Raw genomic sequence first — 26,173 nt, 5'->3', positions numbered from 1 at the left:
TTCTTCGCATTGATCCGTCCACTGAAAGTTTTGTGGCTTCTGTAGTAGAGTAAAGATCGGCCTTGCCTTTTCTGCAGGTCTGGGGATGAAACGAGACAGTGAGACCAACCGTCCGGCTAGGCGTTGGACCTCCTTCACCGTTTGTGGACTTTGCATCTAGATGATTGCTTTACACTTCTCGGGATTGGCCTCAATTCCTCTGCTGGTGATCATGAAACCGAGGAACTTGCCTCCCTGGATGCCGAAAACGCACTTCTCCGGATTGAGGCGCATGTTGTGCCTCCTGATCTGAGCAAACACCTCGGCGAGGTCGATAGCATGATCTGTTGCCGAGGTGGTCTTGACTACCATGTCCTCGACGTAGACCTCCATGTTCCACCCGATCTGGTGGTGGAAAACCTTATCCATCAGCCGCTGGTAGGTCACCCCCCGCATTTTTGAGACCGAAAGGCATCACCCGGTAGCAATAGTTGGTTGGGTCGGTGATGAAGGACGTATGTACCTCGTCGGGTGGGTAAATCATTATCTGGTTGTACCCGGAGTAGGCGTCGAGGAAACTGAGGAGGGCGTGCCCGGACGCTTCGTCAACCAGCCTGTCAATGCTGGGCAAGGGGTATGAGTCCTTGGGGCATGCTTTGTTCAAGTCGGTGTAGTCGACGCACATGCGCCACTTCCCCGAGCTCTTCTTCACCAGGACCACATTTGTCAGCCATGTGGTGTATCTGACCTCACGGATGAAGCCAGCGTTCAACAATTTCTGTGTCTTAGTGATGATGGGCTCCCGCCTTTCACCGCCGACCTTCCTCTTCCTCTGGGCCACTGGCCTTGCCTCCTTATTGATGTTGTGTATTTTACTCGTATTTTAGCACTTTAATTCACAAGAATTCATAGCATAATCATGCATATCTTTCATGTTTTTAATAAATTTTTATATCATTTTCCTATTTTATGCTTTTCTTGGTATGTGTTGTGTTTTCTCTGAGCAGGATCAAGATTTAAGAATTAAAGAGGAAATGCTGAGCTACAGGGAAAATCACGGCCGTGATTCTAAATCACGCCCGTGATTCACCAGAGAAAATCACGGCCGTGACTCCCAATCACACCCGTGAACGCCACTGACCCTTCATAGATGTGCTCCAGAGAAGATCACGGTCGTGATTCTCAGTCACGGTCGTGATTCACTTCGCGTCCCAGCTTTTTAAGTTTTAAGTTTTATTTTTATTTTATCTTTGTAATTTTTATCTTGGTAGTTTTACCTTTTTACCCTTTTAGGTTATAAATTAGATGAGGTTAGCCTAGAACGGGGATTTTTGTTTTCGGAGACAGTTTTTTTTAGTTTTTGACACTTGGAGAAGGTTGGGCGCCTGTGCCATCGACTCTAAGGTTTGCTTTTCTTTTATTCTTTTTTTCTTGGAGAACTACTATGAACTCCTGTGAGTAGTTTCCCTTTTTCTGGGATCAGGGCTTAGCCTCTGAGAACCTCTTTATTAATGCATTATTCAGTTTCTTAATTTTATTCCAATTCTTGATCTGTTCTTTTATATTTTATATATGAACTTTAATATTATTGTTTTCATAATAACATTAATTAAGGATGAACTGAGAGGATAACTTGATTATAATTATGATAAACAATTAATCTTAATTTTCATAATCATAGATAATTAGGGATGAACTGAGAGGAGAACCTAATTATCGGAACCTAAAGGAACAGACTTGAGTGTTAAATCACGAGAGTTGATTTAAGCTTTCGAGGAGCAATAGATTAACAAAGATCTTAATGGGTTTAATTGAACGTAATTACCACGAGAGTAGAGATTAATTTTAATTAAACACGTCCTCGTAGCCTGAGAAGGTGCAAGGATTAAATTAGGTTAAGACTACCTTCAAGATGGAATGGAATTAATTAATGAAAATAATAATTCAATAATGTTGGAACTCTTTGTGCGAACCCTAGATTCCCGGAAATCTCCTTATCTTATCTTAAAGTTTTATCTTATTCATTAATTGCATTACTATCTCTTTTACCATCAAATCTGATCTTATCATCTCAAAACAAAAATTCATTCTGTTTTAAAATTCAAATTAAAATACTAGTAATTCTAGGTCAAACACGTAGTCCCTGTGATTCGATATTTATTACTTGACGACAACCGTACACTTGCGGTTTTCCATACATCAAGTTTTTGGCGCCGTTGCCGGGGACTACGTCTCTTGATTTAAATTACAATTATTTTAATTCGAATTTAAAAAAAAAAAAAAAAAAATTATAAATAAATAATTTTTTTTTAGTGTTTACTTCTCCAATTCAGATTTCACGGGTCACTTTCTTTTTTTTTGCAGTGCCTTAGGGTTAATGCAAAAGAGATCTCTACGTCTTGGGAAACCAACACCACTTGATCCTGAGATTGAAAGAACTCTCCTGAGAAGGAAAAGAAACCTTTCTAGAGAATTTAACATGGCTGCACAACGAGATAATTTACCGCTTCGGGATTACTCTGCACCCGTAGCTCGTGGGATACCTGGAGGGGAGATGCAAACTGGAGCTACTGTACCAGCTTCTCTGGTGAATATGCTCAAACAGAACACCTTTGGAGGACTACCATCAGAAGATCCTAATGACCACTTAGAGGGGTTGTTGGAAATCTGTGAGACCCAGCAATTTGATGATGAAGTTTCTGATGGAATGCGACTCCGCTTATTCTCACTCACCTTGAGAGATAAGGCAAAGGTGTGGCTAAGAACAGTGCCTAGAGAAAAGATAGCAACTTGGGAATTATGTGAAAGAGCTTTTCTAGAGAAATTCTTTCCTCCTTCTAAAACTAAAGAATTGAGGAAGAAAATCACTAATTTCCAACAAGGCACTGGAGAGACTATTTATGAAGCATGGGAGCGGTTCAAAGGATATCTTCAAGCATGCCCACAACATGGCTTCAACCGTTGGCTTACCATCCAATTTTTCTTTGAAGGATTGGACCAACAAAGCACCATGATATTAGACTCAGCAGCTGGAGGATCTTTCATGGGGAAACCTATTAATGACTGCATGATTATTTTGGAAAATGTAGCCTCAAATCACAGCCAATACAGTGAAAGAGAAGTCACAGCAAGGAAAGGAACTCCGGGGCGATATGAAGTGAACAATATTGAGTTACTCTTAGCAAAATTTGATACTCTTAATCAAAGATTAGACAAGATGGAAAAAGCTAAGGTTAATTCAGTGGCTACAAATCAAGTATGTGACCTTTGTAGGGAACAAGGGCACACTGCAGTAGATTGTACCTCAATTTTTACTGGAGAAAAAGAAGATACTACTGAACAGGTGGCAGCTTCTCATAATTTCTATGACACTCCTCGAAGAGAGAAGAGTAATCCATATTCCAACACATACAACCCTGGTTGGAAGAATCATCCTAACTTTTCTTGGAAGAATAACCCAGTTCAAGGAACTAGCAATCAGCAACCTAATTTCCATCCGTCCAATCACTTCATTAATGGGGAAGGAAATCCAGTACAGACACCCTCAATTCAACAAAGTGTTTCAAGATTAGAAAACCTTATGGAGAATTTTGTCACTAATCAAAAACAGACCAATGATTCAATGGCAAATTCTATTCAAAACCTTGCTGTCAAGGTTGAGAATATTACTCTCCACAACAAGATGCTGGAAAATCAAATTGCACAGTTGATGCCTAGTTCAAACAATTCTCCAGGTAAGTTCCCAGGTAAAACAGTTGCAAACCCAGCTGAAAATGTTAATGCTGTTACTTTAAGGAGTGGGAAGAAATTAGACAGACCTGTGTCTAATCAAAATGATAATATTGAGATTGATGAAGACGCTTCTCCTATGGTTGAAAAACCTGAAAAAGAGAGATTAGAAAAAGAAAAAGTATCTTCATCAAAGCCTCAAACTGTTTATCACCCTCCAATTCCTTTTCCTCAAAGGTTAGCAAGGACTAAACTTGATAGACAATTTGAAAATTTTTTAAATATGATCAAACAAGTGTATGTAAACATTCCATTTGTAGAAGCTCTACAACAGATGCCTACATATGCTAAATTTCTTAAGGATCTTTTAGCTAACCGAAGGAAATTGGATGATAGAGAGACTGTTACATTGATCCATCATAATTTGCCCAAAAAACTTAAGGATCCTGGTAGTTTCTCTATACCTTGTCTCATTGGAAATCTAAGGTTTGAAAAAGCCTTATGTGACCTTGGGGCAAGTATCAGTTTAATGCCTTTATCAATTTGCAAGAAATTAGATATGGGAGAATTAAAGCCTACAGCAATGTCAATCCAGTTAGCAGATAGATCTATAAAATATCCTATAGGAATTTTAGAAGATGTTCCAGTTAAGATAGGTAAATTTTTAATTCCGGGAGATTTTGTTGTTTTAGAAATGGAAGAGGACAAACAAATACCAATCATACTAGGTAGACCATTTTTGGCTACAGCAGGCGTGATAGTAGATGTCAAACATGGAAAATTGTCCTTATCCATTAATGATGAAACAATGGAATTTAATATTGCTAAATCTGTTAGACAACCTTCTCTTGAAAATATTTGCTGCAGGGTTGATATATTGCCTAAAGACATGGAGGAAGAAGTCATGAGATCTATTTTGAGGGATCCCTTGGAGAATTTTCTAGTTGGAGGAAAGCACATAGATCTTGAGGGGATTCAACCTAATTATGCTTGCTTGATCGATTCAAGTCCCCCGTGTAAAGAAAAAGATCCTCTAGTAGAAAGTCTTCTTGAGTCTTCAACAGATTGGCAAGAAGAAAACTCTCCAAAGTTAGAACTTAAACCACTTCCTTCATCTTTAAGGTATGAGTTTTTGGGGGCTAATTCCACTTATCCAGTCATAGTAAATTCAGCTTTAAATGAAAAAGAAACTGAAAAACTTCTCAATGAGTTGAGAAAATTTAGAAAAGTTATTGGATATACTATGGCTGATATAAAGGGAATTAGTTCTTCATTTTGTATGCATCGCATCTTCTTGGAGGAAGGATCCAAACCTTCTGTTGAAGCTCAAAGAAGACTAAATCCCAAGATGAAAGAAGAGGTAAAGAAAGAAATTTTGAAATTATTGGATGCTAAGGTAATTTATGCTATATCTGATAGTCCTTGGGTAAGTCCAGTTCATGTGGTTCCTAAGAAAGGTGGGATGACAGTAGTTAAAAATGATAATAATGAATTAATTCCCACAAGAACTGTGACTGGGTGGCGTATGTGTGTTGATTATAGAAAATTAAATAATGCCACTAGAAAGGATCACTTTCCCTTACCTTTTATTGATCAAATGCTTGAAAGGTTAGCAATGCATTCATACTTTTGTTATTTGGACGGATACTCCGGTTTTCATCAAATCCCTATTCATCCATTAGACCAAGAGAAAACTACTTTTACATGTCCCTATGGTACTTTTGCTTATAGGAGAATGCCTTTTGGCCTATGTAATGCACCTGCTACCTTTCAAAGATGTATGACTGCAATCTTTAGTGATTTATTAGAAAAAGAGATGGAAGTTTTCATGGATGACTTTTCAGTTTATGGTATTTCCTTTGATGACTGTCTATTAAATCTAACTAAAGTATTGCAGCGTTGCTCTGAAGTGAATTTAGTCTTAAATTGGGAAAAATGTCATTTTATGGTACAAGAAGGAATTGTCTTAGGACACCTAATATCTGGGAGAGGAATTGAGGTAGATAGAGCAAAAATAGAAGTAATTGATAAATTGCCTCTTCCAATTGATGTTAAAGGTGTTAGAAGTTTCTTAGGGCATGCCGGTTTCTACCGAAGGTTTATTAAAGATTTTTCAAAAATCTCTAAACCATTATCTAATCTACTTGTGAAAGAGGTACCTTTTAACTTTGATGTTTCTTGTAAGAATGCATTCTACAGGTTGAAAGAAGCTCTCACTACAGCTCCTATTCTGCAAACTCCTGACTGGAGCCTTCCTTTTGAAATCATGTGTGATGCAAGTGACTATGCTATAGGAGCTGTATTGGGACAAAGAAAGGACAAGAAGGTTCATGCTATATACTATGCCAGCAAGACTCTTGATGAAGCCCAAGCCAATTATGCAACAACAGAAAAAGAATTGTTAGCAGTCGTCTATGCTTTTGAAAAGTTCAGATCTTATCTTGTGGGGTCTAAGGTTATTGTTTACACAGATCACTCTGCCCTAAAGTATCTTTTTAATAAAAAGGATGCTAAACCTAGGCTCCTCAGATGGATTCTCCTTTTACAAGAATTTGATTTAGAGATTGTGGACAGAAAGGGAGTAGAAAATGTAGTAGCTGATCATCTCCCTCGACTTCCACAAGACCAAGCAACAAAGGAGGAACTCCCTATTAATGACAGCTTCCCAGACGAAAAGCTTTTAGCAGTTGTTGTGAAAAACAGTCCCTGGTATGCAGATTATGTGAATTACTTAGCATGTGGAGTCCTTCCTGAAGACTTTAATTATCAACAAAAGAAGAAATTCTTTAGTGACCTTAACAGCTTTATTTGGGATGAACCTTACCTATATAAGAGGTGTAGAGATGGTATCTACAGAAGGTGTATCTCAGAAGAAGCAGCTCCTCACATCATTCACTCATGTCATTCTTCCGCATATGGAGGGCATGCTAGTACGTCAAAAACTGCAGCTAAAATTCTACAATCTGGTTTTTACTGGCCAAACTTATTTAAGGATACTTGGAAGATGGTAAATTCTTGTGACCAATGCCAAAGATCAGGGAATATATCCAGGAAACATGAAATGCCATTAAATGGGATTTTAGAAGTAGAAATTTTTTATGTATGGGGAGTAGATTACATGGGACCATTCCCTAGTTCTAAAGGTTACAAGTTCATATTAGTTGCAGTTGATTATGTGTCCAAGTGGGTAGAAGCGATTCCCGCTCAAACGAGTGATTCAAATACTGTCATTAAACTCTTCAAAAGAATTATATTTCCAAGATTTGGGGTCCCAAGAGTGTGATCAGTGATGGAGGCTCACATTTTATTGAAAGAAAGTTTGAATCTCTCTTAAAAAAGTATGGAGTCACTCACAAGGTTGGTACACCTTATCACCCTCAAACAAGTGGACAGGTAGAAATATCCAACAGAGAAATTAAAAAGATTCTTGAGAAGACTGTATCTACAACAAGAAAGGACTGGTCTTTAAGATTAGATGAAGCTCTTTGGGCCTACAGGACTGCTTACAAAACACCTATTGGCATGTCTCCATTTAGGCTGATTTATGGCAAATCTTGCCATCTTCCTGTAGAGCTAGAACACAAGGCTTTGTGGGCAACAAAATACTTCAACTATGACCTAAAGGATGCTGGAGAAAAAAGGAAATTGGAACTCAATGAGCTTGATGAAATCAGATTAGACTCATATGAAAATGCTAAGATTTACAAAGAAAGAACAAAGAGGTGGCATGACAAGCATATACATAGAAGAGAATTCAAGCAAGGGGACTCGGTGCTATTATTTAATTCCAGACTCAGATTGTTTCCTGGAAAATTGAAGTCAAGATGGTCAGGGCCTTTTACAGTTCAAAAAGTATATCCCTATGGAGCTGTAGAAATCAGAAACGATAAAGACGACATATTCAAGGTCAATGCACAGAGATTGAAGTTATATTTCCATGGGGAACACTTAGAAAAATTATACTCTATGGTTCTTCAGGAACCTACTCAAGTTTCTTAAAAAAAAAAAATAATAATAATAATAATAATAATAATAATAATAATAAAATAAAATTTCAGAGTTCCAGAGAGAATCACGACCGTGATTCTAAATCACGGGCGTGATCTTCTCTGGAAAATTTTTGGAAAACCCCAGAGAGAATCACGACCGTGATTATAAATCACGGGCGTGATCTTCTCTGGAAAATTTTTGGAAAACCCCAGAGAGAATCACGACCGTGATTATAAATCACGGGCGTGATCTCCTCTGTTTGAATTTTTGAAAACTCACAAAGAGAATCACGGCCGTGATTTCCAATCACACCCGTGATTCCCTGCTGACGCTCAACAGATACAACCCGTGATTTTTGAAATTCCCCTTTCCCTTATATATTTTTCCCCCTCCTTTTACATTCTCACTTCTCTCAAACTTACGAACTCTGCCCATTCTCTCTTTTCTTCTCTCCCAAACCCTAGCTTCTCACTTCTTCTTCCTCTTCTTCCCTCTTCCTCCCACATTCACTCCTTCCGTTCATCCATGGCTCCCAAGCGCACCCGTACCGTTGGTTCGTCCTCCACCGCTTCCGATACCCACAGTTACGAGGAAGAAGCAAGTGAAATTCCGCACCTTCCTCCGAGGTTCTATCGGAACGATGAACAGCGTGAGCGGAACGAGGTATTACGCTTCCGCACTATCCATCCTACCAGGTATCTCGACTTCCCATTTATTCGTAAGTTGGGTTTACGTGCTGATATCAATTTCATGTTAACTAACATTGGGTGGACAACCTTTGCTACCATGCATAATGATATTGTTTATCCTCGACTAGTTCTTGAGTTCTTGAGCTCTCTCCACACGGAAATATTATCTGGGCCAAATTGTTCTGAAGGTTTGATTTCTTTCCGTATGTTTAACCAAGAACACGAATTAACCCTGGCTCAGTTCAATAATATTTTTGGATTTCCCACTGGAGGGAGCACGAGAACCCCAAGTTCTTTCAACCCTGGTTCTTTTTGGTATAGTTTGACAGGTACAAGTAATTGGGTCGCTGGAAAATGTAATTCCTCTACTTTCCGCCATCCCGCCATCCGTATTATGCACCGCTTTATTGCCTCTACTGTTTTGGCCCGAGGTGATTCTGAAGGAAAGGTTCGTTTGAGCGACCTTTTACTTTTATGGGCTATGATGGAAAACAGAGAGGAGCCTATTGATTCTGGCAGTCATTTGGCACGACAGTTCCAGAGTATTTCCAATACCAGCCACGGTGCGATTGTGAATGGCGGCCTCATTACCACTATAGCCAAACACCTTGGCTATCACGCTTGGCTGGACCAGTTAGAACCACTCCCTGGAAGCCGTACTATTAATTTTGCTACCTGCTCTTCTATGAACTGCATTGCGAAAGATGAAGATGATAAATACTACTTTGTAGTAACCCAGTCGGGAGTGCACCACCAGTTACCAAATCCAACATACACCGTGAAGAACCGGGCTACACGGCAGTTTCCACTGGAGCCATTAGAGGACCTACCTCCAGCAGCTGAGGAAGCGGCTCCTGCAGATGAGGAAGCAGCTCCTGAACAACCCCCTCTACATCCTGGACCTGAGGTGGACAATGCTGCTATCCTGGCAGCTATTCAATCAATGGATAACCGGCTGAAACAAATGGATGAACGCCAGCAGCATTATAATTACATGGTTGATCAAATGTATCAATGGCACATTCAACGGTATCCAGATGATTTTCCACCACAGTGAGATCTTTCTTATTCCTTATTTTACTCTGATGCTTAGGGACAAGCATTCCTTTCTGTTGTGGGTTGGTTGCATATTCATGCATTTTATAATTTTGTTAAAATAATCTATCATGCATTCATTAGCTCTTTGCTTCGGGACAAGCAAATCTTTAAGTTTGGGGTTAGGAGGATGTACGCATTTCATTCATTCATGCAAAGTAAAAAAAAAAAAAAAAAAAAAAAAAAAAAAATCATGCATATATACATATTCAGTTAATCCCAGCTTGAATTTGTGTTTGAAAAGTAAATATTTTTAATGAAATTGTTCGTCTTTGAAAACACTGAATGTGAGGAATTGAATCTTGAAGTCTCAGAACAAAAGGTTGAAAAATTAGCTGGTTTTGTGGCTAGCACTTGGTTCTTAGTATTGAGGCTTGAAATGATCGAGAATTATAAAAATAGTCTCTTGAAGATAAATTCTTTTTAATTCGTGCTTAAAAGCTTTTGGGGGGTAATAATAATAAAAAAAAAAAAAATCACCTAGCACCCCTTTGAGGTCATAGGTTAGAGGGAGAATATTCTTAACCTTAGAAAACTAAGGGAACTAATTAGCTACTGGGGAATTGTTTAGTAAAATAGCTAGACCCCCTTTGAGGCTACGTGTTCTTGAAATTATCATCCTCTCTACACTGATTGGCTACTGGGGAAATGTTTTAGGTGAGACAAAAACAAAAATAAAAATATTACCCCTATTTGTGTCACAATCATTGAAAAATTATTTCTGTTAAATTATCTTCGTTTGACTAATGAGCTTTACAAGATTTGACATCATGAAACTCTTAGAAACTAAGAGTTGGCGCTAGTAATGAAAGATTAAGATTCTAATTGGACCTTGTGAGACTAAGAGTGAAGATTTTAAATGCTCAGTTAATTCTTGATGATTTTTTTTTTCAAAGTGCTAATTATTGTTTGAGGACAAACAAAAGTTCAAGTTTGGGGTTATTTGATGTTGTGTATTTTACTCGTATTTTAGCACTTTAATTCACAAGAATTCATAGCATAATCATGCATATCTTTCATGTTTTTAATAAATTTTTATATCATTTTCCTATTTTATGCTTTTCTTGGTATGTGTTGTGTTTTCTCTGAGCAGGATCAAGATTTAAGAATTAAAGAGGAAATGCTGAGCTACAGGGAAAATCACGGCCGTGATTCTAAATCACGCCCGTGATTCACCAGAGAAAATCACGGCCGTGACTCCCAATCACACCCGTGAACGCCACTGACCCTTCATAGATGTGCTCCAGAGAAGATCACGGTCGTGATTCTCAGTCACGGCCGTGATTCACTTCGCGTCCCAGCTTTTTAAGTTTTATGTTTTATTTTTATTTTATCTTTGTAATTTTTATCTTGGTAGTTTTACCTTTTTACCCTTTTAGGTTATAAATTAGATGAGGTTAGCCTAGAACGGGGATTTTTGTTTTCGGAGACAGTTTTTTTTAGTTTTTGACACTTGGAGAAGGTTGGGCGCCTGTGCCATCGACTCTAAGGTTTGCTTTTCTTTTATTCTTTTTTTCTTGGAGAACTACTATGAACTCCTGTGAGTAGTTTCCCTTTTTCTGGGATCAGGGCTTAGCCTCTGAGAACCTCTTTATTAATGCATTATTCAGTTTCTTAATTTTATTCCAATTCTTGATCTGTTCTTTTATATTTTATATATGAACTTTAATATTATTGTTTTCATAATAACATTAATTAAGGATGAACTGAGAGGAGAACTTGATTATAATTATGATAAACAATTAATCTTAATTTTCATAATCATAGATAATTAGGGATGAACTGAGAGGAGAACCTAATTATCGGAACCTAAAGGAACAGACTTGAGTGTTAAATCACGAGAGTTGATTTAAGCTTTCGAGGAGCAATAGATTAACAAAGATCTTAATGGGTTTAATTGAACGTAATTACCACGAGAGTAGAGATTAATTTTAATTAAACACGTCCTCGTAGCCTGAGAAGGTGCAAGGATTAAATTAGGTTAAGACTACCTTCAAGATGAATGGAATTAATTAATGAAAATAATAATTCAATAATGTTGGAACTCTTTGTGCGAACCCTAGATTCCCGGAAATCTCCTTATCTTATCTTAAAGTTTTATCTTATTCATTAATTGCATTACTATCTCTTTTACCATCAAATCTGATCTTATCATCTCAAAACAAAAATTCATTCTGTTTTAAAATTCAAATTAAAATACTAGTAATTCTAGGTCAAACACGTAGTCCCTGTGATTCGATATTTATTACTTGACGACAACCGTACACTTGCGGTTTTCCATACATCACTTATGTATCGCTAACCTGTGACAGATGAAGTCAGCGTCTATACCTGGCATGTCGGCGTTGGACCAGGCGAAGAGGTCGGCATTCTGGAGGATCTCAGCTTCGAGCTGCTGCCGCAATTCCGGGCTCAACTGCCTGCTGATTTTTATGCATTGCCCGGGAAGTTTCCCTATCTGAAGGTCGTCCAGCTCGTCAATGGGGCTCGGCCGCTCCTCATGGGAATCGGACCTCGGGTCGAGATCGGTGATTTCCACGTGGGTGATGTGAGCCACGGTGGGAAGATCCTTCTTGCTTGGCTCTCCGAACGAGGAGATCTTCAAACTCTCGGCGTAGCATTGTCGAGCTGTCTTCTGATTCGCTTTGACGGAGATGATATTACCGTCACTTCCCGGGAACTTCATAGTGAGGTGTGGAGTGGACACCACTACTCCAAGCTGATTTAACGTGGGTCTCCCAATGATGATGTTATAGGAGGTGTTGGCTTCCACAAGGAGGTATCGGACTATGATTCTCCTTGTGTCCGGAGAGATTCTGAAGGTGGTTAGCAGGTCCACGTATCCCCGAGTGTGCACTCGCTCTCCTGCAAAACCGACTAGGGGTTCTGTGTGAGGTTGGATGAGAGAGTGGGGGATGTCTAACCTGAGGAAGGTCGGCCAATATAGGACGTCTGCCGAGCTCCCCTGGTCTATCAGTGTCTTGTGCACCTCCCAATTAGCTACCTCCACGGCTATGACCATGGGATCATCCTGGTTGGGACTGACGCCGACATAATCGTTATCGATGAAGGTGATCGGTGGTGAACTTTGGTGCGAAGCCGAGGTAGCGGAATGGACAGTGTTGATATTGCGCAGGTGTCTCTTCTAGGCTGAGCTGGTGGCACCTCCCCCTACAAAGCCACCTGCAATTGTATTGATAACTCCCCGTAGGGGAGTTGATCCTGTTTCTTGGCTTACCTCAGCTTGCACTGCTCCGCCGGCATGCTGCTGAGAGCCAGAGGGTTGGTCCGTGCGAGCTCCTTAACCACGGCCTCTGCCTCGTCCTTGTCCACCATAGCCTCCTCGATGACCTTGTTGTCGCTGGACATATTGGCCGAGGTGGCCCACCTGGATGAGTTCTTCAATACGGTCCCGTAGTGAGCGGCACTCCTCAGTGGTGTGACTGTGATTTCTGTGGTGCCGACAGTGCTTGGATTTGTCGGCATTGTTGGGGGTGTGACCTGGTGATGACAGAGTGAGCAAGTTGTTGTTGCTGGCCTCCTTCAGTATGTGTATGCGGGGCGCGTTCAGGGGAGTGTAGAAGTCATATCTTCCCCCTCTGTTTGCCCTATTCGACTTCTTGAATTGGCTATCGTTGTTGACCTTGATTTTGTCTTTGTGGCCCTGTTCTGGCTTCATTGGTCCTTTGCCACGAACCTGGTCACAGAAAGCGGAGTGCTCCTCCATCTGGATGTAGCCCGCTGCCCGGGCGCGAAGCTCGTCCATGTCGTGAGGAGCCTCACGGCATAGGCGTCGACGAAGGGCCTAGGCTTGAGTGCCATGAGCATGGCATGCAGGGCGACCTCGGGGTTCAGATTTCTGATCTTAACTGAGGTGGCCGCAAATCGCTCCATGAATGCCCGAAATGGCTCGTCATCGTTCTGTTTGAGGCTGTCCAGGGCGGCCGAAGTGATGTGGTGAGGTCGGCTCGTTGCATACTGCACTATGAATCGCCTGACCAGAGTGCTGAAGCTGTCAATTGACTCAGCGGGAAGCTGGGTGTACCAGTTGAGTGCGGCCCCCTTGAGCGAGGTCAGAAAAACCCTACACAATATAGCATCATTGTTAGTGTAGAGGTTTACCTGTGTCGTATACAGGTCGATGTGCTTATCGGGGTCCGTCGTGCCATCGTAGCGATCGAGGTGGAGAGGCTTCCACCCCTGAGGGAGTGGTGTCTCCATGATGCCATCCACAAAGGGATGACGCCGGAAAGTTGCTTGACCCCCTGTGATATGTGTTGGGGCCCTGCTGACTTCATGGGCCGACTTGTTCGTCGGTACATGAGACCGATGCGCGGCAGGTCATGGAGTCGGTGCCCTAGTCGCGGTTCGGGGCTGAGAGACCAAATGCTCTTCTTCCTCGTGGAAGTTGCTTGCTTCAAGAGGATGATCGGAGGGCCGTCGAGGGAGATGGGCGCGAATCCACTCGTTTTCAGCGCGTAGCGCCGCTAGGTCAGCTTCATTGGCGGTCCGCATTGCAACTAGGTCGGTTTCGTGTTTGGCACGCATGTTTTGCAGATCGGCATTGTGTTGTTGCTGCATCTGTTACCTGTTCGATCAGCCTTCTCAATGCCGCTTCGTTATCCATGGTGGTTGTATGATCTACGTCGTCTGTTGCGCGTCTACTATGGCTTCTGGTGAATACCATAAGCGTGGCCGATAAGAGCTATCTTGATCGGCCCCACGGTCGGCGCCAAATGTTCTTACCGGAGATCTGCTGTAGAGATGATCCTCCGAGTAAGATTGGTGAGCCTCCTTCGCTGGTATGCTTGATGCTCCAAGATGGGGGTCCACAATGTTCCTACTATAAGTCCACTGTCATCGTTAGGGTCACCGCATCCGAGGTATTGTCCGCTTTGGCGCTCGTTGGGCCGTCACAGTTTTGTCCTTGAAAAGGCACCTCGGTGGGTTAAGGAGGAAGAGTGTTTATAAACTACCCTTAGCCTCGACTCCTAAGCGATGTGGGACTTTTAGGCATACCGGAACAAGCCCCCCAGTCGATGCTAAGGGGCAAGAGTGGACTAGGCCCTCCTTCTAGCGCCAATGTTCCTACCGTAAGTCCGTTGTCATCGTTAGGGTCACCGCATCCGAGGTATTGTCCGCTTTGGCGCTCGTTGGGCCGTCACGATTTTATCCTTGAAAAGGCGCCTCGGTGGGTTAAGGAGGAAAAGTGTTTATAAACTACCCTTAGCCTCGACTCCTAAGCGATGTGGGACTTTTAGGCATACCGGAACAAGCCCCCCAGTCGATGCTAAGGGGCAAGAGTGGCCTGGGCCCTCCTTCTAGCGCCAATGTTCCTACTGTAAGTCCGCTGTCATCGTTAGGGTCACCGCATCCGAGGTATTGTCCGCTTTAGTGTTCGTTGGGCCGTCACGGTTTTGTCCTTGAAAAAGCGCCTCGGTGGGTTAAGGAGAAAGGGTGTTTATAAACTACCCTTAGCATCGACTCCTAAGCGATGTGGGACTTTTAGGCACCGGAACAAAAGTCTTGCAAAATCCTACAAAATCTTAAAAGTCATGAAAATCCTGCAAAGTCTTTTAAAATTCACAAGACGTTTTTCAACTAAAAAAGTCCTTTAAAATCCTAATTCAATATGCCCTATGTTATATTTAAACAAACTTGTGATATGATAAAATAATTAATATATTAAATAAAAAAATTTAAAAATGCTCTCACAAGATAATTGTTTATGTTTAATTAATTTATAAAGGTTGATTAACTCTTAATGTTATATATAATAATATTCAAGTTACAGTAAAATAGTTTTACTAATTTAGTGGTTTAGTTGTTAATAACATTTATATATTATTTTAGTCTTCTTGAGATCATTTTTTATTCATAGGATATTTAATTTTGGGAACAAAAAATAACATTTATATACTGTTTCTTTAATTAATTTGAATTATTTGATCGGTTATCTTGTTGCGCATCATAATAGCTTAAGATACGTTATAGAAGTAAGTTATTGGACCAATTATCTTATTAGTTTCTTTTTGTCTATATTTCTTTTATTAAATATTAATTTTCCTTATAATTTTAGTCTCGTGAATTTTTCACTTTATCACAAATTAAAGATAAGTAATTTTTTAATTGATTATAAAAATAATAAATATTTAGAGAAATAAATAATTTTTTAAAATAATTCAATAAAACATATGATTAATTAAGATTTATTCAATAAAAAATAAAAAAATTAGAATAAACTAGTGAATATTATCCACAATTTTTTAGATTTTAAGTTTAAAAGGAACTTTTAATTTAAAAAATTTGATCTATACATTAAAACTTTTAATTTGAGAAGTAATATTATATGTAATATACTACTCAACTTATAATTATGAAAGCTTTGTCGTCTAAATTATAATTTTTATATTGACGATCCTGAGTTCTAATCTTTATTAGGTCATTATTTATCATTTTCTTAATAAAATGATTTTCTTGTTATTTAAATATCAAATTATGAAATATTTTTTAGCTACTTGAAAGACCAAAATTTCATAATTAAAAAAGTAGGATAAAAAACTTGGATAAAAGACTATAGGGGACCAAAAGTGTATTTATTCATATATATATATATATATATATATATATATATATATAGGGGAATGTTAATATACTCCCACCTATTTTTTAGTGGGAGTATGTTAGCAACCTACACTAAAATTTTAGGACAAAAAAATTATTTATTTCTTTTGATTTGGTTAATTTGTATAAAGGATATTATAGTAATTTAATTTAATTTTAAATGAAAATAAAATATTTTCTATCTCTTATTAACTTCATTCTCTAAGTCATTTATCTCTTATTAAATTTCTTCTCCAACTCATTTCTTTTTCCTATTAAATTCTTTTTCTAACATATTTATCTCTCTCCTATTAAATTCCTTCTTTAACTCATTCCTCTCTCATCTCTCATGATATTTCTCCCCTCTCTCTGAACAAATAAAATTAATTAATAGAAAACATAAATGAATTGGAGAATGAAATTAATAAGAGAGAGAAAATATTTTATTTTCATTTAAAATTAAATTAAATTATTATAATATTATTTGTACGAATTAACCAAATTAAAAGAAATGAATGATTTTTTTGTCCTAAAATTTTGATGTAAATTGCTAACATACTCTTACTAAAAAATAGGTGGGATAAAAAATAAGTAAAAGTATATTAAGATTCCCCTAAATGTAAATAGTGTGCGTAGTGGACTGATATGTAAATTTGAACCTTTATATAAAAGGCTTTTGATCCTTGCTTACCTCCATTTTATTATTTTGCGTGGCAAAGGAAGTAACAACATGCTAATACACGGTACTTAAGATAGCAAGAATTGGTTATACACGAGAAACAGTCCAAACAGCATATTATTACATGAAAGGAATTTTACTCTACCCAAATATAACTTTCAAATTGAAATAATACCAAAATTCTTCTAAATATAATTTTTATAATAAAGTGCAATTATATACCAAATATAAAAGCTAGGGTTAGCTCCGAGATTTGTTATACTATGTGACAAGTAAAAAAAAACAATATTTTAATAAATATTTGAATATTAGTTATAATTATAATTTCCAAATTTAAAAATGTAAACATACAAACAATTAAACATTAGGTTATATAAAAATAACTAAATGTATTATACATTTTTATGAGACTATGAATTATCATTAGAGACCATTATACAACAAAAAAATAATTAATAATGATAACATAACAAAAAGAAACTAGTAGAGAGGTCGAGATTCATAATTTTATTTTGAGATTTGAGAAAAATAAGTTAAGTAAATGATGACACATCACAAAAATAAACATGATAAAAAATTGAAGGTTCATAATTTGATTTTAAGATTTTAGTAGAGTAAGATATGTCGTGATTTTAAAATATAAAAAAAATAAAGAAATTAGAGATATAGAAAAAGGAAAAAAAATTAAATGTAACTCTTATTTAAGATTTTAAGTTAATACTGATGCAAGTTCATACAATGAAAGAGAAAAAAAAGAAAGAAATAAGTCAATAACATATTATACTTTTTTTTTCACATATAATATTATAAATATATATTTCTAAAATTACTGGTAGATTTTGGTTAACTAGTGAGAAAATTGACTATTGATTTATTATTTATAACAATTATTTTCTTTATAAATTTTTCATAACTTACTTATGTAATTTTTTATATTATAAATTAAATAATATTTTTGAATCCGTCCAACAATAGGATTCTGGACGATCTCCACCGATCCGTGTTAAACAGCACCAGTGTTAAAATCATGAACTTAAGAAGTGTTGTTTGATAAAATAAATCCTAAAGAAAAACTAAGAAAAGAAGATTGTCCATAATTTTGTAGTCATGACTTTAGTAGAAGAATTTTGCTTTTGTCAGCAGGCCTGAATGTGTAACCTGAAATTGTGCAAAATAAAAAATAAACATTAACAAATGTAATCTTTAGAAGGTACAAAATATTTTGATTAGATGAGAAACGATCACTCAATTAGTTAAATATTACACAATTTAGCTGATAAAAGTGTATTTAGTTAAGAAAAATATGAAAAGGTTTATGAGTTTCATGTTTCTAGAACAACAAAAAATAAAAAATAAGTTTAGTCACAATTCAACTCTTATTTTGACATTTTGCTAACATTAGAGTTCCCCATCTCTTAATGGACCGGATGCAATATTTTTTTTCATCATATTTAATATTGTCTTGCCTCTATTCTGTTCTTTTCTTTATATCTTTTGTGAAGAATTCAATTATAAGAAATGAATTAATGGTATATATAAAAAGAAAAATTTAAAGATAATGAAAAAAGAAGAAAAAAAAAGTGATCTGTAATGAGAAAGGAATATATGAGAAAAAATGTGGTAAAATGGGAAATAGAAGATAACTAGATTCCCTATTAAAACTTAAAAGTACCTTATACATTAGCTAATGTTATTTTCTTTTAATGTATCAATCTTTTATAGCAATCACAGATGGAAAAAAAAAATTATAATCCCTTATGTAGGAAAACTTTAACTATACAGTTAAGTACTTGAAGTAATTTTTTTATGTCAACTTAAATTCTGTCAAATTATTGTTAGTCATTTTCCAACATGTGTTTTTGTCAAAATTGTCATTTTAACTAGAAGATCATGGTAAAACTTGAGACGCATGCCAAGTTAAATTGATTAGTATAAAACAATAATAGTTTTGACAATTTTCACCATAAATATATACATACTTATATTCTTCTTCTCTGGCCTTCACAAACGAGTTAGAGTCCGAGAAGCACGAAGTAAATTATTGTTACAGGCAATGAAACCACCGTTCCAAGGATAACCCTGCAAATTGGGAGAAATGTCTTTTAGAGTTTATGTTGGTTTATTATATTCACAAGGCAAAAAAAAAAAAAAAACTATTTTTAATAGCTGTAAACTTTAAAAACATCACACTTACGCTGTGCTAAATATATCTGCATGGAGATTGTATTCTTTGGCAAATACAAAGGAGGTGATAGCTTGAGGAAGAGCAGCCTGCAAAATTAAACATGGTGATATAAATAATTACATGACTTTGAATATATATGTTATTGTAATTTAAGGGTAAATAACAATCATCTTCTTTCAGCCAGGTAGAGGTGTGCAAAAAATCTAAATTGATCTTAATCGATCCATATTAAAAAATCTGATTCATTTTGAAAAAAAAATCCGAACCGAACTACCTTATAAAACTGGTTTAGTTATCCAATCCATTTTTACAAAGTAGATCGGTTTGGTTCGATTTGATTTTTTAAAAAAATCGATTCATATATGAGTAAAAAGTGGATAACTGCACCCCACCGAGCCGATCTAATTTCAAAAAAAATGTTCCATATTTTAAAAAAACTAAACCGGTCTAATTTATAAAAAATGGATAGGTTAACCGATTCACTTTTATAAATATTTGATTTGATTCGGCTCGAATTTTTCAAAAAACTGATCCATAAACATCCTTATTTTCAAGTTTCAAAATATAACAACAAGCCCTGATGTAGTAAGGGTTAATAATATAGAAAGTGGATTTTTTTTGACAAACCAAAGCTCGTTGTTATTTTAAAAAAAGACCTATGGCGGAAGGGGATGAGTGTTGTTTAGTATGATTAATTAAAGGAATTTGCAAGTGAGTTTTGTTTACTTGAACAATGGCAACACGTAAAAGAACTCCTCGGATGCCGATGACAAAGGATGTTATAGCAATCACTGATGGACCAACAAAAAATCGAGCTATCATAGAAATTGCTGCCCAAGTATTTCCACCAGCTACAGTCTTGGGTTGTAATGCCATGAATAGACCTATTTAAGCAAGTGCCATTCGAAAGTCTTACCCAACAAAGCCATCGCATCAAAATATATATAGATAGATAGATAAAAGAAAGAATTTATTTATTTTAAAAATAAATTTACCTAAATTTATTTTATTTAATATTTTATATTAAATTTCAACTATTTAATTATTAATTTAAAAGTTTTTAATGTCTAGATTAACTTTATAAATTTTTAAAATTTTTGAAAACTATTTGATATTTTGTTTCATTAATGCAAATTAATGTATAAAATGTTTTTATGATTTTTTTCAATTTCAATTAATGAAGCGAAATATCAAATAATTTCAAATTTTTTAAAGATTTGCATACTTGATCTATGTACTAAAATTTAAATTTAACTATTAAATCGTTGAAATTGAATAAAAAAACATGAGATATTAAGTGGAATGAGTCTAGATATACTTAGTCTTGAAATAAATGTATTCCTTTTCTATACATATGGACTTACACACTCAGTTATTATTTTTTTAATATTAAAAAAATAATTTCATTTTAAAAAACATTTAGCATATAATTTGGTAAAATACAGTCTCTAAAAATAAATAGGGATATACTTACAATTTAATTTTCTAACGTATGTATATATGTATAAAGTTAGAATTTTTAATTATTATAAAATATGTTAATTATAAAGCTAGTTAGTGGTATTATGACTTTTTTATAACCAAAGATTAAACATAAATGATTAATGAGTTGAGTTTGATTTTTGATGAAAATAATTTTTGACCAAACTTTACTTATTTTTTACAGAGTCAAATTAGTTTAAGTCTTGGAACACTTGTAAAAAAAAAGTCATAACTTTTTTATTTTGATTATTGTAATATAATCTAATAATTTTTATTTATATTTTAGTTTCTCTCGATAACAAAAGTTTTCATTTGATATGTTTCATATATACATATAAGTTTGATATATGTTATGTCTCAAAATCAAAATAAAATAAAAAAAATTAAAATAGTGAAATAAATACATGGCACAAATATTTTACCTTATTTTCTTTTCTCAAGACTAAAATTTTACATAAGCAAACCTAACTTTTTTTTTATTCAAATATTTAATATTTGTATCCTTGCGTACATATGTCATTCCATGGTTAATGCTAGTCTTGAAAAAGTATAAAAAATGAACATGCACGGCCACAGTTGCATGTTGGGTCTGTGCATCCACTTTGTAGAATGACCTTTTATGTCAAAAAAAAAAAAAGTTTCATATTCCTGTTAACTTCTCAACGAAAACGTTTTTATGTTATTTTTTTTTGTAAAAAATAAAAATACAATAAATGGTGTAAAATTAATGAAACCAAATGTTTCTAAAATTAATTTTAAAAATACACTTTTTCAAGAAATAGATTGTAATTTCTTCTTAAAAAGCATAACATTACTTTTTTAAAAAATAATTTAGACAAAATATCATAAAAGAAAAAAAATGTTTATTTTTATTAAAAAGAAACATTTTCTTCAGTAAAAAAAAAAAAAATGGTTAAAAACGTTGAAAACGTTGAAAACTAGTACCCAGGCTGAACATGGCCATTCCCGTCCCGGTTTTTGACAGTATCAAAATGGAACCATTTACAATTGATGGCATTTTGATGTTCCACCTGCGCATGCACAACCAGAGATTAATTGATTATAATAATAATAAATATTAATTTTTGTTGCTATTGACATGACGTTACTTTTAGAAAGTGAGAAGATAGACAAAGGGTTATGGGAAAATACCTAAATGATATAAGTGACCAACCGAGTCCCAAAACACATGCATAGGTATTAGGATTTCTCATAAGATTCCTCGAAACCATGGTTAGAATGAGCCTTGTCATCACACTGGCACGTGGCATTTGCTGTTTTTTGTTTGCATTTTTGTCTTCAATTTTCACCTCTTTTGGTCCTTCGCTTACACAATGTTGGATCCCAACCACTGCAATTTCAATCTCTCTATCTTCAACTGATTTAGGGCTAGAACCTATGTCGATCGTTGCATGTTTCACTGCAAATTAATGAGAGTTTGAATTAGTCTGCAATAGGGCCATAATCGCAAATTAAAATTAACTGATTCAACTTTTAAAGGCAAAATTATGCTTTTATCTGCTTTGTCACTAGCCTAAATATGGAATTCGTGGTCCATTTACACTAACTAAATTAATTATATTAGCCTAACGAAACTGGAAAAGTCACTTTCGGAAGTGTATTACACGAGGGCAAGTGTGATTCCTCAAATATATTCTAGCAAAACATCATTTTCTTTAAAAGTCTTGTCTTTTTAAACATTCAAGCAAAACGTCATTTTCCTTAAAAGATTTTTTTTGTTTTATATACATTCCACAGTATTTAATGTACTTACTTTACTATACTGTATTTCAGGACTAAAATATTATAATGTTCATTAAGTTTAAACAATTTCAGATAAATTCATTTGCTTTTCAGACTTAAACATCACAATATTTAATATAATAATAGTATATTTGATTTGATGTTAATAACGTGATTTTTCACGTTAAATCGGAAGTAAGTAATTTTAACTTTCATATTTTGAATAGAGTTGACATGAAAATATATTATGAAATACTAAAAAAAACATGCACTAACTATATTTCAGGATTGGAATTTAAAACTTATTAGTTAAAACAATCTCAGATTAATTAATCTCATTTTTTCAAAATAAATCGCATTTTCTAAATTCAAATACCTGGAAGACTATAGTAAAAATTATAGTTCATTTCTCAGAAAATAAAAAAAAAAAATATATATATATATATATATATTAATAAGAAGAGAAAAATTAATAAGAATTTTTTTACCAATAATAATATTAAAATAGAAAATACTCTTTTAGTGTCCACATTTTAAAAAATGATCATATTCTTATTTAATATTTTATTTTATTTTTTTACTAATATATATCTCATAAGGATGTAAAAAAAAACAAGAATATATATATGAGAAATTCTATGGTACCCATCTTATTTGAGAGGGTACCGGTACAGTTTTTTATATTTTATATTTTTAGTAATTTATTTAAATAATATTTATAATATTTTATCCTTTCAATTTTTAAATTATTTAGTCATTTTATTTTTATTTTATATATTCTAATTTATTTGTAATAATATTATTATATATTTAAATAGTTTAATTTTAATAATTTTTTAAGTATATTTTTATCTTTTCACTTAAAATTTTTGAATTTTTATATTTTAATTTTAATAAATTTTTAAGTATATTTTTTGTCTTTTTATCTTAAATTTTTGAATTTCTATATTGTAATTTTAATAACTTTTTATTTCTACTATTTATTAATTTTTTCTTTTTCTTTAATATTTTATAATATTATTGAAAACTTATAATTTTAATCTCTATAATTTTATCTTACTTTTTATTTTATAAGTATAATTTAGATTATTTATTTTATAATTAAATTAATTTTTTTAAAAAAAATTTATGAATTTACATAGAAAAATGTATTGAAACCCTTCCATCTTTGAAGGTACCGTAGCAACTCCCTATATATATATATATATATTTATTTATAGCAAAAAAAAAAATCACTCTATTAACAGTAATTATTTTATTTTAGAGAAGCACGAAGTAATATTTTTGTCTTTTAGTATATATAATTAACAGTTTTCAGGTGAGTGTGCATTGTTTTTCCGCCATCAAGTATTTATAAAGAATTTTGTATATATCACTTTTTGAGACTGCGCTGACTCAACAATTCACTTTAACTTTTCAACACGGCGCGCGCTGACTCAACAATTCACTTTAAATTGTACATTCTTAGTAATCAACTATCTACAAAAACATTATAAAATTAAAAAAAAAAAAAAAAAACTATCTACTATAATATCTGCATAAGCCTCGTCCTTATTCATTGATGAATGATGAAATATATACGTGAGGATATGAATAAAAATAGGCTACAATTAATACATCATATCTACATAATCTTTTATTAATGTAAACAAAAATTTATGCAAATATTCATTCCATAATCTAACATACATCTAGAAACATATTAAAAAAAATATATATATATACAGAAATGTTGCTTTCTATCTATAATTATCACATTTTTTAATGGTAATATATATATAAAAAATAATAATATATTTAAATAATATTATAAAATAAATTCTGATTAATTAAAATAATAATTTAAATTATAAAATATTAAATTAAATAATTATTTATAATAAATTTATTAAAAATATTAATTTTTAATGTTCGAAGAATGATTCGGAAAATATGTTAGAGATTGTATCTTTACTCGTACAAAATATATAAATATATCTATTTAAAGTATAGTTACAAATAATTTTAATGTTGATTTTGAATGAGATTTAACAAATATTTTGTATGTTATTATACTCTATATTCATACTTTTTAATAATATATTAATATATTATATTTATTGTGTAAGTAAAAATAATTGTTTAGTGTAAGTGAATTTTGTTGTAATGGTGAGCCGAGTAAGAGAAAACCAACCTCCATAAAAAGGAGCATGCGTTCTGCAAATTCTATGGTGATGGAGATCACGCGTGGTGTTGAAGCTGGAAGCTCTCTGAATGGTGGAGGAAGCGACGGAACAGTGACAGGAAGGGCTTCTGAGCGTGACGTGAAGGTCTCCGTTTTGGCCGACTTCCGTGTCCGTTTGCAGCGGCTGGTCTCCGTCGAGAGAGGAAACGTCGGAGTGAACGGTGAGCGAGGCGATGGCGCCTGCGTTCTGAGGGAACTGCTTGGCAATGAGGCGCATGGCGGCTCTGTACTCGTAGAGGAAGAGCATGAGCGTGATCCAGAGGACGCCCTGCATGACGAAAATCTGGCTCATGAGGCTGGCGGAGGAGTCTCCGTACATGGCGGTTAGGAGAGGGACTCCCACGACGACCGTGTTGGGCAGAGAGGAGAGGGAGAAGAGCGTGAGGGTCCAGTCCAGGGTGCCGCACTTGGTGAGCGTGGACCATGCAATGAGCGCGCACAGGATCACCACCTTTTGCAGCGTGTCCGCGGCTATGAACCTTAGGTTCATGGCGTACGGGTTGGCGAAGGCCAGGAAGTGGAAGTTGAGGAAGGGAACTGCGAACACCGCCACGAAGCGGTTTATGCCGGAGCACTGTTCCGGGGTGAAGATCTTCCACCAGCACACGGAGCCGTAGGCTAGGATCATGGGCACGTATAGCGGCACGATTGATGCCAACACGTTGTAGATTTCTATGCCCGTGATCATGGTTTGGTTGTGGCTGGAGAAGAGGTGGACGATGGGAGTGAAATGAGGTGGGAGGGATTGGGAAATGGTGGTGCTATTTAAATGGAAGGAAAAGTGACATGAATGACAAAGGAACCCACGTGGAAAGGAGGATGGTGTAGATACTCAAATTTTAGTGACTTGGACATTAATCAGCAATAAATAGCATATTCCTAAGTCAAAAGCAGTTCATTGTGCGTGCCAAAACAAATTGCTTAAATAAACCCTGGCGTTGGAACCAGATGTGTTTATGGTGGGTTTGCTTACGTATTTTTCTTTAAAAGTAAACTCTTTAAATTAATAATGTTAAGAGAAATTTATTAATTTAGAGAGTTATTAATTTATCGATAAATTAATAATTATTAATTTAAAGAGTTTTTAAGTAATTATACTGTACATATCAAATAAAAAGAAAAATTAGTCTATGCCTTTTAGAATTACGTTGCAGCGAATCTTGGGACTCAACGTAAATTAGTAACTTTTGAAGTACATATGCATTGAAAATCAATACGTAATGACTCTTCACAACTTTATGATACAATACAAAAATACAACACCTGAGCTATTGGATGCAATAAGAAAAATTAGAGATAAGCTCCAAATAGACTTGAACTTTAAAGGAAAACAGACAACTATTGAATCATATTTCAATAGAGTGTAATATATTTTTTCAGTTTCTATGAATTATTAATTTATGATTTTCTTGGGACCGAAAATTATAAAGGGATCTCCCAAAAAATTATTATCTTATTATTTTATCGAGTTTTTCAATTTTTTACATTGGCCCAAGTTGGGACCAGACAAATTTATTATTTTAGAGAGTTTATTAATTTACCGAGTATTAATTTAAAGAGTTTCTACTGTAATAACAAATATAAGTATAATTCGGTTTCAATGAATAATGAAATTTAAATTTGGTTTGAATTGACTTTTAATTAAACTTGACTTTTGAAATTATTAAAGTTTTTTATTTAAAAATATATAATATTATATTATTTGTTTGAAGATTATACATTAAAATATGTAAATAATAGAATATTTCAATCACTTAATTATTTGACACTAATTC

General features: G+C 34.7%; 1 protein-coding gene and 1 non-coding gene across 3 annotated transcripts; both read right to left on the bottom strand.

Moving 5' to 3' along the window:
• Positions 1-2,827: 2,827 nt before the first annotated feature.
• Positions 2,828-2,934, bottom strand: LOC145955356 (small nucleolar RNA R71). Its single transcript, XR_014431970.1, has one exon. It is a non-coding gene; the product is annotated as a small nucleolar RNA R71 (small nucleolar RNA).
• A 13,581-nt stretch (positions 2,935-16,515) lies between these two features.
• Positions 16,516-25,159, bottom strand: LOC109790987 (auxin efflux carrier component 2). 2 transcript variants are annotated; one of them, XM_083068111.1, is made up of 7 exons: positions 24,348-25,159; positions 21,584-21,851; positions 21,371-21,462; positions 19,676-19,833; positions 18,959-19,035; positions 18,744-18,843; positions 16,516-17,922 (listed from the first exon to the last, which is right to left on the bottom strand). In XM_083068111.1, exons 1-6 carry the CDS (start codon positions 25,084-25,086, stop codon positions 18,777-18,779), a joined length of 1,401 nt encoding a protein of 466 aa, XP_082924237.1. In that variant the 5' UTR covers positions 25,087-25,159; the 3' UTR covers positions 16,516-17,922; positions 18,744-18,776. The 2 variants fall into 2 exon arrangements, with proteins under 2 accessions (XP_082924237.1, XP_082924238.1); XM_083068112.1 differs by having other exon boundaries at positions 21,377-21,462; positions 24,348-25,156.
• Between the last annotated feature and the right edge of the window lie 1,014 nt (positions 25,160-26,173).

The sequence above is a fragment of the Cajanus cajan genome, chromosome 2 (genome assembly GCF_000230855.2).
Source record: "Cajanus cajan strain Asha chromosome 2, NIPB_CcT2T_4, whole genome shotgun sequence".
Lineage (NCBI taxonomy): Eukaryota > Viridiplantae > Streptophyta > Magnoliopsida > Fabales > Fabaceae > Cajanus > Cajanus cajan.
Note: the sequence above shows the minus strand (reverse complement) of the source record. Positions and strands in the feature narration are given on the sequence as shown.